Source organism: Molothrus ater, chromosome 10, assembly GCF_012460135.2.
Source record: "Molothrus ater isolate BHLD 08-10-18 breed brown headed cowbird chromosome 10, BPBGC_Mater_1.1, whole genome shotgun sequence".
In the NCBI taxonomy this organism is placed as follows: Eukaryota; Metazoa; Chordata; class Aves; order Passeriformes; family Icteridae; genus Molothrus; species Molothrus ater.
Genome location: NC_050487.2, coordinates 13940333 through 13957279, shown reverse-complemented (window position 1 = coordinate 13957279; position 16947 = coordinate 13940333). Strand labels below are relative to the sequence as shown.

Below are 16947 nucleotides of genomic sequence, written 5' to 3'. Positions count from 1 at the left end.
CATTTCCTTTTATTAGAGTTCCCCAAATTTCCTCAGCAAACAGGACAGCTGGTTCAACAGAGGGAAGCATTGCACATCCAGAGTTCAAGTGAATTGCTTACATTCTTTCAAATTACTTGAACTATTCCACTCTGGAAGAGCTGGCACTTGCACAGCATCAGCTGTTAGAGATCTGATCTTGTTTGAAAAGTCAGGAACTGCTTGTTAATAATTTAGTTCAGGTAGATTAAACTGACTGTTGAAAACAGCATCAAATATATTTTTATGGCTTTGAATTTAAAAAAATTAACTTCTCTTTACTTCACATATTCTTCTTCACTCCTCTACTTAAAGACTTCTCTTTCTTCACAACTACTCCCATTTACATACTACTTTCTTTTTTCCTTTCACACAAATACACATATTAGCTGTTCTCTTTTTTCTATACACACATTGCTTTTTTTCTTGTCTCTTACAGTACCTCATACATCCTCAGGGACATCTTCCTCTATCTTGTACTTTTTTTCTCTCTTGCATCTATGTAACAAACACACATGCATTCCTGCCTAAAGTAGCATAATTTGGCTACGGTTTTAATTGCATTTTCAACTCAAGTACTTGACAAGTCTTTTTTCTTTGATTTCCATTTGGAAACTCCAGGTGAATGAGCACTGATCCTACTCACTGCAGGCATGGAGAGCATGGCAGCTACCAGACACTCTGGACTCATAGTGAAGACTGACTCAACACTGGGCACACACAGTAGCTGTGCATGGAAAACCTCAGATTCACAGATCCTTGAGCACCAGATTCAGGACACATGGGGTCAGTATGATATTGGTGAGAAACAAAAACATCTCTGGGATAACTGGCTCCATACAAGCACAGCTTGGGTGTCCCAGCAGTGCACAGCTGGAAGTGAACGTGCAGGGTACAATAGTGTGACTGTACACAGCACAAGACAATCCACTTAAACCTAATTAGCTCCAGCTCAATTCTGGCATTGCTAGAGACAGCACCGATAGCGGTGAGAGCACAACAGGGTGTTTATAGTCCTAGAAGGACAGGGCAGGGTGGAGCAGAGGCACAAACCCAGCAGCTGTTTGGAGCTGGGGAGCAGTGGCACATCAGCACCAGGGCTAGAGCCAGGAGCGGGGTGCTGCCAGCAGGTTTAGTAACTGGCCGGCGGAGCCAGTCGGGTTCTGCATTGCACGGAGCTAATTAGTCCCCACCCGCGGAGCCAGTGCCTTGTGCTTCCTGCACTGCTCACTTCATGGTGCTGGGTGACTCTCTCCTGCATTCCCCAGGATTGCATTACACAAAATGGGGCATCTCCCCTTCCCTGGATGGCTGAGAGGGCTGTCTGAAAATCTACATTTTTCTTTGCAAGATAACAGGTATCCATCCATGTTTGCATGTGACACAGTCTCTTTCACTAGAACAATAATGTCAGTGAGGACATCTTGAAGACTTCTCCAGGATTTCTGAAAGTGAACAGTTGTGTCAACTTGGAAGTGACTGTGTTTCAATAGCTTTGCTATTGAGATCCTGCAGGCACTCACAGCAGAGCTCCAGTGGCTCTGCAGCACATGAATTTTGAGAAGCACTGCATTTACCAGATATGCCTAAGACCTGTTTTTGTACAGCTGCATCGTGGATCTGACATCTTCAGCAGAATCTATTAGAGGGACAGAATCTATGTGAATAGCTGACTCATAACACACAGTAATGCCAAAGCAACTCAGAAGCACTGAATTCACTTCAATCGTGTACTGGCTTTACTATTTAAGAGCATTGCCATGCAGGAGACCAGAGATTTGCTGTAAACATTGGACTTATTTCCAGATGTTACAAAATGCATGCAAACTCATTTCTCCCTGGGAAACTCTGGAAAGAAATATAGTATTTCAGTATTTAGGAATCCCAGCTTCTGAGATAGGGTTGGCAATTCAACAGACTGCATTTGTCAGTAATTTATGCAAACATAACAGGTGTTATGTTTTGGAGAAAGCCAAGGTTTCCTGTTCTCTAACTGGAGCTGATCCTGGAGACCCAGCTGTCAAATGGTTGGGGATGCCAGTCTGGCCCATGCCTCAAGCTCATATTAAGCCATCTCCATCTAGATTTGTAACACCACATGAATAATCTGTTGAGCCATCATCCCTGTTGGAGGGAATAACCAGTTAAATCCAATGGACACAGTCAACCTTATTTTCTTTCTGCTAAAAAAAAAATTATATCCTTTTCTAACTGTATGTTTCTGCCAAAGAAACATCCCAACTAGCAATAACTCAATTACAGTCTGTAGCATTTTATTGCAGAACACGTGCCACCTTCTGCTTCAAGCTAAGAAAGACCTAGACAGAGACACAACTCACCATCTCATTCTCTTCTCCCTGGTTAAGCTGTGCATAATGGTTCTTGGCAGGATTTTCCCCCATGAAATGACCCTCTGGAGACTTTCTACAGCACCCTCAGGACAGGTCTTCAGCATAGTGTGCTTGAACTTCTACATTGAGGAAGTGCTCTAAGTACACACCTTCCTTATAATTCTGATGATGTTTGAAGTAGGGAGCTCCTCCCTCTCTGGGGTTAGCAGGTAACACTTTATCCCTCCTCCCTCCATTCTGTTGCTGCAGTTTTGCAATTGTGAGGGTTCATGCAGAATTCAGTCAAAAATGCAAGAAAGAAAAAGTTCAATCTTACAAGTGTTTGACACAATATGACTCCAGAGCATAACTCTGGTAGGTACAAGCAAGCGCTGCTGGCACAAAATTTTCAGGAGAGGGCAAGAGGGGAGTATTTTTCTTCAAGAGATTAGGGAATCACTGGAGACCGGGAGTGTGTCCAAATAAGAAACAAAATAGCCATTGCTGTTGTTAACACTCTTAGCAACCAGTCTGAGCTAAGAGTCCAGCAGCGATCTCCACATAAGCTGTAGAAAATAAATCAAGCTCTGGCACTGGAAAAAGGGGCCCCAGCTTGTGCAGGTGGATTTGTGTACTGACTATGTGTCAGGATTCAGCCAGGTAGGATCTGTAACCAGGAACTTTATTCATTATTGAGAATATCCTCATAGAATGTCCTCTGACCTCGCCATATAGCTTTGGGAGACATCACTGAGATTATTTACTCACTCCTGGGGAAAACTGGAGTTTCCCACTGATGTCAGTCTCTGACCTTTAAATCAGAGCCAAAAGGAAGCTGGCAGGAAAACAACACTGAGAGTTTTGCCACCTCTTCTTTTTTTTCTTTTTTTTTTTTTTTTTTTTTTTTTTTTGGGGGCTGCATTTGCTGATTAGTCTTGTGATTCATTCCCATTCCACTACTATTTCCTTGTACTTTGCTACTTTTTAAGAAGTTACACAAGAAATATTTTAGGAGTGAGGTCAGGAAAGGCAAACCTGTTCTTCCAGTAAGTATGTTAAGAAAACTAAAGCATTACTTCTAGGGTGACTGAAACAGATCAAGAGGTATCAAGTTAGTTCCTTTTCCTCAGCATTTTGCTGCCATGAGGCATGGACTTGTACAAGTCCAGATCTCAAGCAACAGGAAAGAGCATTGCCTATCCTCCAGTGGGCAGGCTCAGAGGATCTGAAACAGAGAAATGCAGGAAACAGAGAAGAGAAAATGAAGGAATTCGGTTAGTTAATAAAAACAGATGTGCACCCATGCCCAGCACAGGGACAGAGGTGTTTGAAAATGCTGGTGCTAAGCACTGGAGGCAAGTTGTTCTGCCTTGAAACCTACCACACCTCCAAAAGGAGCCCAGGCCAGAGGCTGCACGCACAAAGATATATCTGCACTAAGCTGTGTAAGGGTGATTTATTGCACAAGATCAAGCGGGAAGAAGGTTCTCTCCAGACCCAACTTCAGTGCTACCCTCTCTTTCCTTCCACTGCAACTTGCTCTGAGCCTCTCAACTTATCATTTTATTCTTCTGAGACCAAGCAAAGGGAACACCAGTTGTTATACAAGAGCCACAGTACAAGCTAAAACTAAAAAAGGGAACAACTGCAAAGGTAACTTTTCTAAGGCAGGCTGATGATTTTGGGAAATGACTCATTATTTTGGGAGGTGCCAGGTGTGGAAAACACGATGGTCACACACGCTTTTTCTGCCTGGTCAGCTTTTGCTGCTTTCCCAAACATCATCCTTGCTCTTTCTAGTGCCAGCAGCAGACTAGGGTGCAGCAGGGGTCCTTGGTTGCTCTGGCACAGAGATGAGAGATGCAGAGTTCCCACCAAAGCAGGGTCTCCAGGGAAGAATAAAGACTCATGCAATCTTTTAACTATTCATAGTTTTATTCCAGCTCCAAGGTGTTCTGCACTCTTAGAGACAACCCTCATAGGAGTATTTATACCTTCAAAACTGAAAATTAAGAAAAAAACAGGTTAAAGGTGCAAAACATTCATCATTTCCAGAGTCTGACAATCTGTAATAATAATTCATCAAATTGTTAATCCACAACCAAAGAAGATGGTGACATTTGTTCATTTTCTTAAGCATGTTCACATTGCCTGGAGAGAAAGCAGCCTGAATTGGAACTTTTAGTAATATGATGCTCTCTACTGTTTGGAGTAAGAATTACATAGTATTTATTCATAAAAAGTTATTTGTTAGCATGTCCTATGGAGTGTCATCATTCATATTTTTAAATTGAAACGTGTCTTAAAAAATCATACATAAATTACAAAAATAACTGGTCGAACTAAAATATAAAAGCAAAGTAGGATTTAAAATATAGTCCCTTAAACTTATAAATGGTCACAAAGTAGGCAAGCAAGAGGCAAAAACACGTGCCTCACCTCAACCCAACTTTTATCCTAGTTCTGAAAATACATGTATGTATTATGTCATCCTTAAGCAATTTATTTTGCTTTGAAAAATCTGACAGTATAAACAGAAACCTGACCTCTAAAGCACCCCAAATCTCATTTTCTGTTTCTCAGCATGTGACACCCAGTTCTGGCCACATTACAGAAAGGAAGCTGTGAATCAACTGGTGACATTCCACAGAAGAGCACTGAGAATGACAAAGGAGTCATAAAATATGGAAGAGCTACTTAGTGTTGTTCTATCTAAGGAAAAGGAGACTGAGAAGAGTCATGGCAACAATCTCCAAACAGGTAACTGGAGAATGTAACATTATCCCTGTCCACTGTGGACATGTTACAAGAAAGATTCAGATCAGGCACAAGGGAATACTTCCTACTGAAGTCAGCAAACATTGGCATTGCCAGGTGAACGCTCCAATGTCTGTGTGGTCTTTAGGGACAGGTGTGGCATGCACTGCTCAGAAGTGACCTAACCAGAGGTGGTCCTGTGTGAGCGCAGATGGACAGAGCTAATGAACTCTTCTGATGTCGCCTTTGCCTCCTGCTTCATTGTGGCCAGAAAAAACCCCAACAATTCACAGAAGCCCACTGGGAAGCACCTTGTGTTTTTCAGCTTTCAAGGCAGAGCATGCCACGCATGTCATGCATTCCCCAGGCACAACAACAGCTGGGGACTCATCAGAATCTTTCCTGTAACAGCGTGGGAGCCCCTGGTACCACCACCCGGGCTGGGCTGCCCTCAGCACCCTCTCCAGGCCTGCCCGAGAGCAGCCAGGGGCACAGGGATGAGGCCCCGAGGCGATCACGGGGGTATGGGGGATCCAGAACCCCAGTGTGAGGGGTCCACGACCCCGATGTGAGGGAACCATGATCCCAGTGCGGGGTTCCATGATCCAAGTGTGACTAATCCGGGACTGCGGTGTGAGGGCTCCATGCCCCCGGTGCGGGGATCCCTGATCCAAGTGTCAAGAACCCCTGATCCCGGAGCGGGGACCCCTGATCCCGGTGCGGGATCCCTGATCCAAGTGTGAGAGCTCCATGATCCCGGTGAGGGATCCCTGATCCCAACATTAGAGATTCAGCACGCCCCTATTCTCCGCTCCCGGCCGCCCAGCCGCCGCGGTGCTCCCTCTAAACCCTCCCTGCTTCTCCGCAGCTGAGCCCGGAACCTTCACGCAGTGAGGCGCTGTTTCCGGCGGGCCGGGCCGGGCGGACCGCGGTGCCCGGAAGCGGCTGCCGCTGCCCTTGCCCTCAGCGCGGCCGCGCTCCTGCGGCTCCCGGGCCGCTCCTGCTCCCTCCCGGGCCGCTCCCGCTCCCTCCCGGCCCTTACGATGTGGCGGACGCGGGCGGCGGCGGCTTGGTAAGCGGGACGGGCCCTGGCGGGCTGCAGGCGGCGCAGCACAGCGGGTTGGGGTGCGAGGTGCGGGTGTGAGTGGCGCAGGGCTGGGCCTGAGGCTGCTGCAGCCTGGTAGCCCCGGGCTGGGCACTCTCCACCCTCCGGCTCCCCTGGGACCGGGGGAGGCGGTGCATGTAGGAGAGGGCTGCTTCTCCCGCATTCTCGCCCAGGGGAGCTCGGGCTGCTTTCGTGTCCATGCGTTGTCCCTGCCAGCAGCTGCCTTGCGTCCCGCTTGTTTTCCACCGTTCTACTGCAGCATTCCCGGCTGGAGCAGTGACAGGGACTGGTGGATAACAGCACGATGTTCCTTGGCAAATTTTATAGAGTCATGGAATAGTTCGGGTGGGAAGGGGAACGTGAAGATCATGTAGTTCCAACCCCTATTTGGGAGAAGCAGTAGGAAAATAAGCATTGTCTTGTGCTGAGGGAGAAAGAAAATGCCACCGTGCTTTTTGTTGGGTTATGTTTGCTTTGTAGTCACAGGCATAGCTGGCCACTTATTTTGTGTTTTATAAGGCATTTATAATCTCAGTGCAGTGTTGCAGGTTGCAGGCCTGTAATCAGGCAGAACCACTCATATCTGGAAAGATAGTTATTGTTATTTTTGTTATTGTTAAAACCAACGTAGCAGAGGCTTGAAATTTGGAACTCATTAAGTGGTCGTTTAATAGCATTGTTCTGCCATCCTTTTCCATCTGGCTGTACTTTTCATTGGAGAGCTCAAGGTGATTTTTTGGTCAGTATTCATCAGGAGACTTAGCAGCAGCAGGAGGGAGGAAATAGAATATGGATGTTTTGGTGTGATGGAGGAGTAGTGGGGGTTTAAATGAATTATAAGATTTCAGATGTGCAAGTAAAGCACAGCTGGGTTTGAAATAGGCAGTAACACTCAAAAGGAAGTTGTGGATTGAGGTTTTGCCAGGCAAATTTAATAGAATTCAATTTTCCCTTCAGTTTAAGCATACAGACAATGCTATACAACACAATGTGTTCTAAAAGAAAAAATCACAGAGAAGAAAGTCACATAATATTGCACAAAATGCCTTTATCCCAGACGAAGATGAATAATGAGGAGTGACTGCTGTAGTATGTGCTACCACATGGTCTCTGCTGAAAATAATAAAGATCTGTGAAATGGTAATGACTGCAAAACAAAATAATGAACAGCCCAGTCATTGGCATGCATCATACAGGATTAGCACACCCTGATTTAAAAACCTGGCTTCAAAACTGGGAAATTAAACATTTCAAGTGTGGAGGCACTTTTTTATTGGTTCTCTTTGTAGTTAATTTCTGAGCCTTTTGTAATTCCATGTCCAAGAGGAGAAATGGTTTACTGGTTTAGGAATTGTTCTGTTCCTGCATATTAATCTCTTTCTAGGTTCTAAGTTTCATATTGCCAAAGCCCAGCCTTGCAGAGATAGTTTAGTATAGCAGCAAAGGGAGTCCTTCTCAGCCATAGTGACTTAGGAGCAAGGACTGGCAGAGCAGTCCCTGGAGTTCCTTTACTGAGCTTTCCATTGCACTAAAGGAAATTTCTAAACTTAGATCATTGGCAAAATTGGTCTTTAAGAGAGAAAAATATCTGAATTCTGATTCCAAAAGCTCAATTTCTGGATTAAAAGTTCTTTTTATGACAAAGTCTTTCACTTGTTTGGACATTAAGAATGTGCCTGTCACCTCTAGTACATTGAAAATCTTGAGGCAAAGAGCTGTATAGATCATAAAGCATGTTATTAGAAAGTGCTGTAATATTGTCCACTAAGTATGATTCACTTGTTCTTGTTAAAATCTGTTAATTTTAAATGTTTTAGGATTATGGAATTAGTAATTTGCCATTTCAGTGATATGAAGCATTTCTTTTCTTTTTTTGTCCCATTTGGAAGTAGATGCACTTGATAATATTGGAAACCCTGAAAAAGGACAAGGTTTCATTTCAACTTTCAAAATTTCATGCCTGTAATTTCACATATAGTACACAAGTTTTATTCCAGACCATGTGTTTGCATAACATAGGCAGGATTTTTTAGGCTCCTGTGTTTTAATGTGTGCTTTTCATGGCTGAGCTCTGCTTTCAGAGTCAAATTTTCCAGACTTTTCCCTCTTAAATCTGAGTTCCTTCATGAAAGCATCAATGCGCATGGTGCAGCCACCTCCAAAACTAATCTTGTCTATACATAACCCAAGACAAAACCATAATCTTGTAATCCTAGAACCACAGCAAGTGAAAGGAACTGAAAAATGTCATTAAGCACATGGTTGGCCTAAATAGGACAAATGTATTCTCCAAAGAATTTTTTTCTGTGTATTGGGGTTTTTTAAAGTTTGGAAATCCTCTGCTAACTTAATGTTCACTAAAAGTTCATTTAGAGAATAAGACAGGCCAAACTGTTTTTTGTATGTTGGAAGTGTTTTATGGACTCTTTAGCCCAAACAATGCTTTACCACATGTGTTACTTGCCTTATTGCAGTGTGAAAGTTAAATGTAATCCCTAACAGACTTCAGAATTTGTAGTGAAGGTTTTCTGTCTGTAACCACTAGAAATACTATACCCATTAACAATGTTTGCAGCTTTTTATTTTCCTCATAAGCATAGCAGCAGTAGCTGGAAATTGCGGATTCAAGGTGATGTAATAAGATTATCTGTAGCCAGCTGGAATATAATGTGGATTGCTTCTACAGAGGTGTTTGAGTTAATGGTGTGTTGAAGAAATCAGTTGAATTTTTTATTTATTTCTTTTAGTGTCATCTGCCGGAGTCTAGCAAACAGCAGCTGTGGAATAAAGAGAAAATCACCGCTTCAAAACCTGCATCTTGTTTCCCGAAGTATCCATCATCCCTACTATCCAAGTGCAAAGTTCCAGAGACCTCCCTTAAGGATATCCATTCAGCAGTTCTCTTCTCTGAATCGTCTTCCCCTTCACAAAACAAAACTTTTAAATGTAAAACATGGGTACCAGTCCCACAGGAACTTTTGGCTGGCCAGATTAGCCTCTAGGCTTCTCAGAGTTCGCTATCTCATCTTAGGATCTGCAGTAGGAGGTGGCTACACAGCTAAGAAGGTATTTATCTCTGGAAACTACTTCATGCATTTTGTCTTTGCTATTATATACTTCAGAACAGAAGTTCTTGTTATAGCCACAAAAAAGGGATGCCACTGCTTGGTTAACTGATGATAATAAAAATGAGTGAATATGGAAAACATTGTTTAGGAAAGTGCTATAGATCTTAAAAGATCAAAGTACTACTCATAGCTAAAGATGGTGGGTTAGTATGTTTTATGTGTAGGTAGTAGTTGCTCATACACTTCTCTATGTACATTTCTTTTTTCTATTTTTCTATTTCTACCGTGATTTTTCTCCTTTCTTGTTAGACATATGAGCAGTGGAAGGACATGATACCAGATCTCGAGGATTATAAGTGGATTGTTCCTGACTTCATTTGGGAGCTTGATGAACTTGTTGACATCGGTATCACAAAGCCATGATGTTTCTCTGTCTAAAGACTGGCATGTGTAAAACTTAACAGAGGAGTGTAGGTCCTCAGGGCCTCACTCCAGGAGTAGCTTTTCAGGTGTAATTTGAGTGGACTTTTATTTTTGGAGTTTGATGTGTGTTTCACCAAAGAATTTGTATCAGTGTGTTTGTAAGAAGAAATTAAGCTCTGTTTAGCATGGGTATTCCCTAATGCATCCTTTCATTTGAGAATGTTCTTGGTCCTTTCATAAAGCCATATAGTCCCATTAGTCTCCCAGAAAGGAGAGTTGCAGCATGATCAAGGGGACTCACACAGGTTTTGGTAGTATTATGCAGAAAGTTTTTTCTTTCTATATGATTGACTTATAAGTGGAAATATAAATAGATAGTAAAAAATGTGTGAGCAAAAGACCAGTTGGAAATGCAGAATAGCGAACCTGCCTATCCACACAACTATCTTGAAGATACAGAAGAAAAGAAAGTGAAAAATATAGACTTGCTTTCCTGAGCCTTCAGGTTGCAGTAGAGTCTTTTGTGTATTTTTAGATGAAAGACAGAAATCTGAAAATCAAGCTCTGACTTATATTTTGTATGTAGGGTAGAAATGTGATGATCTTTTTTTTGGAAAAGAAAATGCAGATTTTGCTGCATAGAATGGTAGAATGCTTTGGATTGGGAGGGGCCTTATAGATGTTTACTTCCAGCCTCAATGCCATGTGTGAGAATTGCATAGGTAAATGCAGAGATTGGAAACTGATACAAGTTTTTCTTGTTCTTACTGCAAATAAACACTGCATTTTTATAGTACTTTAAAGCTAATGATTTTTACTCTTAAGGATCACAAAATTGGCTTTTTATGAAATTGAAAACTAAGCTTTTCTTAAAAAGATTAAAGACGTGAGCATAGATACAGTTTCATGTAATTTTAAAACATCCTCTACAAAGTAAGTGAAAGGATAGTGTATGAAATGTGGTAAAATGCAGCAATAAGTTTTTGGTAACTATAAAGTACCTAAGGCAGCCAACTTATCAGGAAGTTCAAAGTCTAAAAAAGCAAGTGGTTTTTCAGATCTGATAGTCTTTCCCAACAGTAGTGGGGGGAGGTGCATGTGGAGAGAAACTTCTTCATACTTGTTTAAAAATTTTTTTAAAAGCCATATCCTGAAACAGTTGCTAGGTTTTATAGCCTAAGACTTTTTCCCCAAAAAATAATAGAAAAAAGCCCAACTCACTAGCTGTTGTACTGTTTTCCTAGAAAAACTTCTCAAAGCCCTCCCTGATGCAGATGACCTTGCCAAACTTATGCCTGACTTTGACAAGATTGGAGAGAGCCTTGCTTCACTGAAAGGATTTCTTTCTCCTGGTGAGAACAAATTTTCAGCTAAGTTTTAATTTCAAAAGCTGAACCTATTTGATGATGAGGGTGTAGGTATGTCCTTAGACACTAAAACAAACCAGATCCTGAAAATGTTTGTGTTTGCATTGAATATCTCTTCTGAAAGAGTTGTGGACACAGGTAAGTGTGATGTATTTTTAAAAGAGAGAATCCTAGTAGCAAGTGCAGAGAACTGTAATGTGAAATTGAATAGAAAACTTCTATTCAGCTTCATCTTCTTCTTCAGCTTGAAAGCTCAATTCATCAGTGAGTCAGAGAAGCTGGATGTGTCCAGCTAGAACTCCGTGAGTGTGTCACTGGACAGCAGCAATATCAGCTGTTACAGGAGAAAAGAGTTGGATTGGATTGTTAAGAGCAAAGGTTCTTAATGTTGCAAGCGTGTGAAGTAGGGCATTTGTAACAAAGGTATTCTTGGAGATTTAGGTTAGGTGGGGCAGTGTTTCAAAGGAGCAGGTGAGTTCCAAATCCTTCAGAAAAGGCATGGGGATGGTTTGTCTATTCAGTATATCCAGGCAGTAGGAGGCTTAGTGTATCTGTGAGGGGTTATATCATTGTTCTAAGTGTGTTTGAAAATATTTTCATATCAGTGTGCGTAAGAAGTGTGGTTTTGTTTCTTTGAAATACTGTCAGTGGCAGAACCAGTTTATTAATCTTACAAATGCAGCAAGAATCTAAGTAGGGGCCAAGTTCAGCAGAGTGACAAGTAGATTACAATCTCCTATGTATTCTGGCTGTTTAAAATTTTAACAGTTTAAAATTGTGTTGTTATTGACCAATAGTGAGATGTCACCAATTACTTGTTATCATACTCACACTGGCATAATGGCCATTTATGATTGTGTGGTCCTCCAAATGAAACAAAGATCCCTCATCTTTATCTTGCATTTTGTTTTGTGTTTATAATTTTTATTTCCCCTCTTCTGCTGATTTTTCACAGGTTACAATTTGGTTAGTGAAGTCATAGGAGCTTCTGATCTACTTCTGTTGTTAGGTGTGTAAAAGCCCTTTTTCCTGCCCTTGCCTTTTTACAGCAAACTGTTAAAACACTACTATACTAAGAGGAGTGAATATCAATATAAATACAACTATTTACAGCAACTTAATATGGATTTATAAATACTTTCCAACTATTTTAAAAATACTTCATAGAATCACAGAATCTCAGAATATGCTGAGTTGGAAGGAACCCATCAGGATCATAGAGTCCAATTCCTGGCCCTTTTCAGGGATATCCTAAAAATCTCACGTGTGCCTGAGAGAGGTGTCCAAAATCTTGTTGAACTCTGCCAGGCTTGGTGCTGTGACCACTTCCCTGGGGAGCCTGTTTTAGTGCCCATCCACCCTTTGAGTGAAGAACCTTTTCCTGACCTAGGTCCTCCCCTGTGGGAATGAATAGGTGAATGGTTGATGTATCTCTGCCATAGTCCTTAGCAGATGCTTTTTATTTCAGGCTTGTTTCAGAAGCTTCTTTTGAAAACCTGTCATTACAATAGGAAAGATTTTTTTTCTCATTACAGTAACAGCAGTGGATTTTGCATTATCCTTCTGTCTTTCTCAAAAACTAATTCTGCAATATTTTGAGAACTTCTAATAGTCTAACTGAAGCTCCCTGCTCCCTTGTGATATAATTAATCTGAGTCATAAACTAGATATAAAATTTTCAGATGAATTTTAAACTGGGTTTCTTCTTCACTTTCTTAAGATGAATTTTTTTTATAGGAACTTCAAAGATTATTGAATTACTAACTCATGGGGGTTGAAGCTTTAATTTTGAAGTAACTGTAGTTCGAGATTTTAAGTGCCTTTTGCATCTTATTATTAGTTTCTGTAATTGTGTCCTAGGTTCTCCAGGAGAAACAGCATTCCGGGCTACTGACCAGGGATATGACAATGACAAACAGTTCAAGAAGGTAATTACTCACTTGCAAACCTGAAAATGTCTCTATAAACAGGTATTTATGGTTTGAAAGTGCATCAGTAGCCCATTGCAGAAGTTCATTTGAAGCAGCTTGAAAACAATTTATTGTTGAATATTAGTTCAGTATGCATTACTGCTTTTTATAAATAAAATTATTGCACGGATAATGAACATTTTGGTGTAAGGAACTTCAAGGCAGACATGAATAGGTTTAGTAATTGCATTATTAAGAAAATTGGTCTGTAATAAAAATGTGATTTTAGGTATTGTATGTGCATTTGCAATTTTTCAGGGCATGATCTCCATGGCACTTGAGTTTATAACTTATTACTGAAGTTGGTTTAGGTGTTTATATTTATTTTTTAGCATTTCTGCTTCAAACTCATTTCTGTTGACATTTTCACAGTTTTAATTCTTACTTAAGAATTTCTGCCTTAAAGGATTCCATTTCTTAAACTAGTCTGTTTTTTAATTTCTTCATATAGATAAAGCATACATCATATTTTTGTTACTATTTTCTGGAAAATAATGTTACTGTATTTTGATAACCTAAAGTTTTAGCACTTTTTTCCTTGAAGTCAAGAAGGTGAAGTTTATTTTTTTGTTTTCATGAACATTTCTGTTAAATTCCTAAATTGTCGTATTGCTCATTCTTTAAAGGCTTTTATTTTTCTTGTGTCTGTATTTAAAAATTGTTTTAACAAAAATGGAAGGAAAACAATATACATCAGGGAATTTGTAAATTATCATATAGTTATTTTTGAACTGAAATTTTCTGAACTATAACTGGGGCTTTTCCATAAACAACTTTTCTGTATATACAGGCATGTATACATTTATTCTGCATTAATTCTGCATGGTAACATAGTGAAACATGTACAAAGCTCAGATCTTACAACCATTTTTCCCCGTGTAGAACACTGATAGATTTTTACACAAGAATTAACCTAGCTTTTTATTTCCCCTTTGTCGGTAAACTGTCTATGTTTTTCTCCAGAGTGATTGCTTTGCACAGGTTTCACTGTATAAAACATAAAGAACACTTTACTATTGATTTGTGAAGAAGTGGCCATCTTAGTTTATTGTCTCTGATGATTGAAATAACTGACACTTCTATTGAATACTAGTAATATCATTAAAACTTGTTATGATTCTGTGGTTGTTTTGGATGCAGTGATATCTGCATTTTAACTTTGACTGTGGTGTGGAAAATATCACCAGATTAAATTAATATGATTAAGAAAATTTTGGTCTAATGATTATATCTGATAAGAAACTGTTAATTTACTAATTAATCTGATCAGTTTGGACAGAATATTTGAAACTAGGCACATATGAATCTCTTACATTTATTCAGAGCATAATCACCAAGTTTGTTGGCAGGAAAAATTATTGCTTTCAAGACAATGGATGAGATGGCCTTTTTGCATTCAATGCTTACCACTGCCAACCAATGCTAGTTTAAGAACTGTAATTGTATGGGTTCATGAAGTGATTGTATGGGTGCTGTAGTATGACCAATGTGCCTGATGAGAGATGGTTTTCTTTGTTTCGTTGTGAAGAGATTAGTAACTGATAAATCTAGAAATTATTTGTTTGGAGGAATTTTCTGAAGAATTGTTACAGGATGTGATCCTCAGACAGGTCTCTAAAAGCTTCCAGCAGACTGAGTAAGAAACCAGTTGTTTTGCAAAGTAACTTTAAGAGAGTGAAAGATGTCCTAAACACGAAATCAGGCTGTACTGCTTCTTGTCAGCTAATGTGTTTATCTCATAATCTCTCATTTAATCCAAAAAGTACAATCTTTTTAAAAGAGAATTAAATTACTGGAGTGTTCAGATAAGTAGTTTAAATATGTGGCATCTAAATCTCTCTTTACCTGGATTAAATAAGAAATTTTGTTCTGGGAGAAAGAAGAGCAAAGTTATAAAAACTATAGTGAAGTAAAAGTACTGTATTGTAAGTGAGGAACTAGTTGAGGCTCCTACTTGAAACAGCTGTGTTATCTTCTTAGATTATCTTGCACTATTGTCTGTCTTCATGAAAATTTTCTTTAAGAAATAGTTTCCTCTTAAAGCAGACAAATTCTAAAGCTTAGTCTTTACCATTAAAGGAAACATATAGTGGATATAGCATTGATGGAGTTGGATTGAAGACTGTGACTCAGGTCTTGGTGTGGGGCTTAGGGTCCTTTCCTGCTCTGGTTCTTTGGCACCATGTCGTGCTGTGGAGACCCTGCTGCTCCCTGGAGCACTTGCAGTGTGTGATTGTCTCTCTCAGCCTGCACAGGGTCACCTTCAGCTGGTGTAAGGAGCTGCACAAATCCCACAGCCCCTGACCACAGCTGCTGCTGGAGAGTGAGAGAGACTTGAGTAAGGACTGTCACTCACTTGGATTTTTTTTTAAACATTTGTTTTTTGTTTTGTTTTTCCTTGCAACTTATGCAATAAAGTTTGCATAATTTTCTCTGTTTTATTAAGAGTGCTATTATATTCCCAACTTAATTCCCAGTTGGAGGTTATAGATGCTCTAGATAAAATTGTTACATTTATTCAAATTCTTAAAAATTTATCTCTTTACCTATCTTGTAATTTTCACTCCTTTGTATTCCTTTTAAAATAAAGAGAGAGTTGCACTCAGCTGTAGTGCAGTATCTTAACTTTTAATACAAGATAATAGGAGATGGGAGAAGTTTAAAGAATGCACAGTAACAATGTCAGGGTTTGTCCCAGTATGTCAACTACTGTAGTCTTTTAACTCCTGTTATTCCCTACCCTTTACATTGTTTCTTTGACAATGAAAAGAATAATGTAATGATTGTAAAGAACTTGATTTTTGAAATTTCATTAATTGATTGGTGTTGATTTTTCTAGCAACAATTCTTTGAAGGACAGGTTGATTTTGGTGGAGGGGACATGCAGTGATAGTGTCCAATGACAGAGAGATATCAATATTTTTATTTGTGTCTTGGTTTATGCCAGCTGGGGTGCTGTGTGTGTAGTTCTGTGCTATTTAAAGTTCTTAATTTTTTAATATTAATTTATTTTTTTAATCTAAAACAGTAAATTAAGATCTAAAATATAAGTAATAATGTGATTATTGATTGTAACATTATCTTCGTATCTATCAGAGAAGTCTTTTAAATGACTTAATTTTTTTATTTGAATATTTTATTAAATGGTGTGACTGTAGTTGCAAATTATTCTTGTCATATTTTATTGTGGAATAGAAGTCACATGTACCAGATGTCTTTGAAAGGAATTGCTGATTAAATAATTCGATTTGGTGACTTCAAATTTCTGTTACTTGCTGTTTAAATGCTGAAAGGCCTTCATGGCAGATTTTGTTCAGCGTTTTTTCTTGTATTTTTGGACCCATAGCATAATGTTTAAAGGGAATGTGTTGGGTCATACCGAGAGTTTCCTTGTCTGCAAAATATAATTACTGTTCTTCTAATACTAAATCTAGCCAAGAGGCTTCCTCTCCTTGCTTCTGTGTAGGAATGAAGTCTTTTGCCCGAGTTCCTGGCTCAGTTTTAGTGCATCTGCTAGTCTGGCATTAGAGGCATTTATTAAATCTGAAAGTGGTTCAGTAAAATGCAAGAAGATTTTTCTGTGCTTCAAATTATACAAATCACTGTTTAACAATGTTTATATTTGGTCATTTGATTGTGTCTCTCCTTTTATCCATTCTCTTGTGTTGTTTATCCTTATGTGTACATGCCTGTGTGTGTATTTCATGCAACAGATGTATACTTGATGATGGATGTCTTGAATTCTTACACCAAAGTTCTGTTTCAGAGCTTGTTTTGATTCCTGAAGTACAATTTTGAAACATTTCATTTCACTGCATGTTTTCTTAGAAGATGTAATATTTTTTTAAAAGAAATTTATTTAAATAGTTCATTAATATTCTTCTCTGCATTCTCTGAAATAAACAGTTC

At 39.6% G+C, this 16947-nt stretch overlaps 2 protein-coding genes across 5 annotated transcripts in view; one reads left to right on the top strand and one right to left on the bottom strand.

The window, feature by feature from the left end:
- ATP13A4 (ATPase 13A4) overlaps positions 1 to 2420 on the bottom strand; it is a 36649-nt gene extending 34229 nt beyond the window's left edge. Inside the window, exon 1 of the mRNA XM_036388950.1 lies at positions 2358 to 2420. Within this exon, the coding sequence (XP_036244843.1) occupies positions 2358 to 2420 (63 nt within the window). The remainder of the gene's footprint in view (positions 1 to 2357) is intronic.
- A 3629-nt stretch (positions 2421 to 6049) lies between these two features.
- Positions 6050 to 16947, top strand: part of OPA1 (OPA1 mitochondrial dynamin like GTPase) — a 47512-nt gene continuing 36614 nt past the window's right edge. For 2 of the 4 annotated variants that reach the window (XM_036388677.2, XM_036388675.2), the window contains exons 1-6: positions 6050 to 6177; positions 8958 to 9276; positions 9588 to 9684; positions 10946 to 11053; positions 12024 to 12077; positions 12929 to 12996. In XM_036388677.2, coding sequence (XP_036244570.1) covers positions 6149 to 6177; positions 8958 to 9276; positions 9588 to 9684; positions 10946 to 11053; positions 12024 to 12077; positions 12929 to 12996 — 675 coding nt within the window. In that variant the 5' untranslated portion in view covers positions 6050 to 6148. The remainder of the gene's footprint in view (positions 6178 to 8957; positions 9277 to 9587; positions 9685 to 10945; positions 11054 to 12023; positions 12078 to 12928; positions 12997 to 16947) is intronic. The other 2 variants (XM_036388678.2, XM_036388676.2) reach the window with 1 other exon arrangement.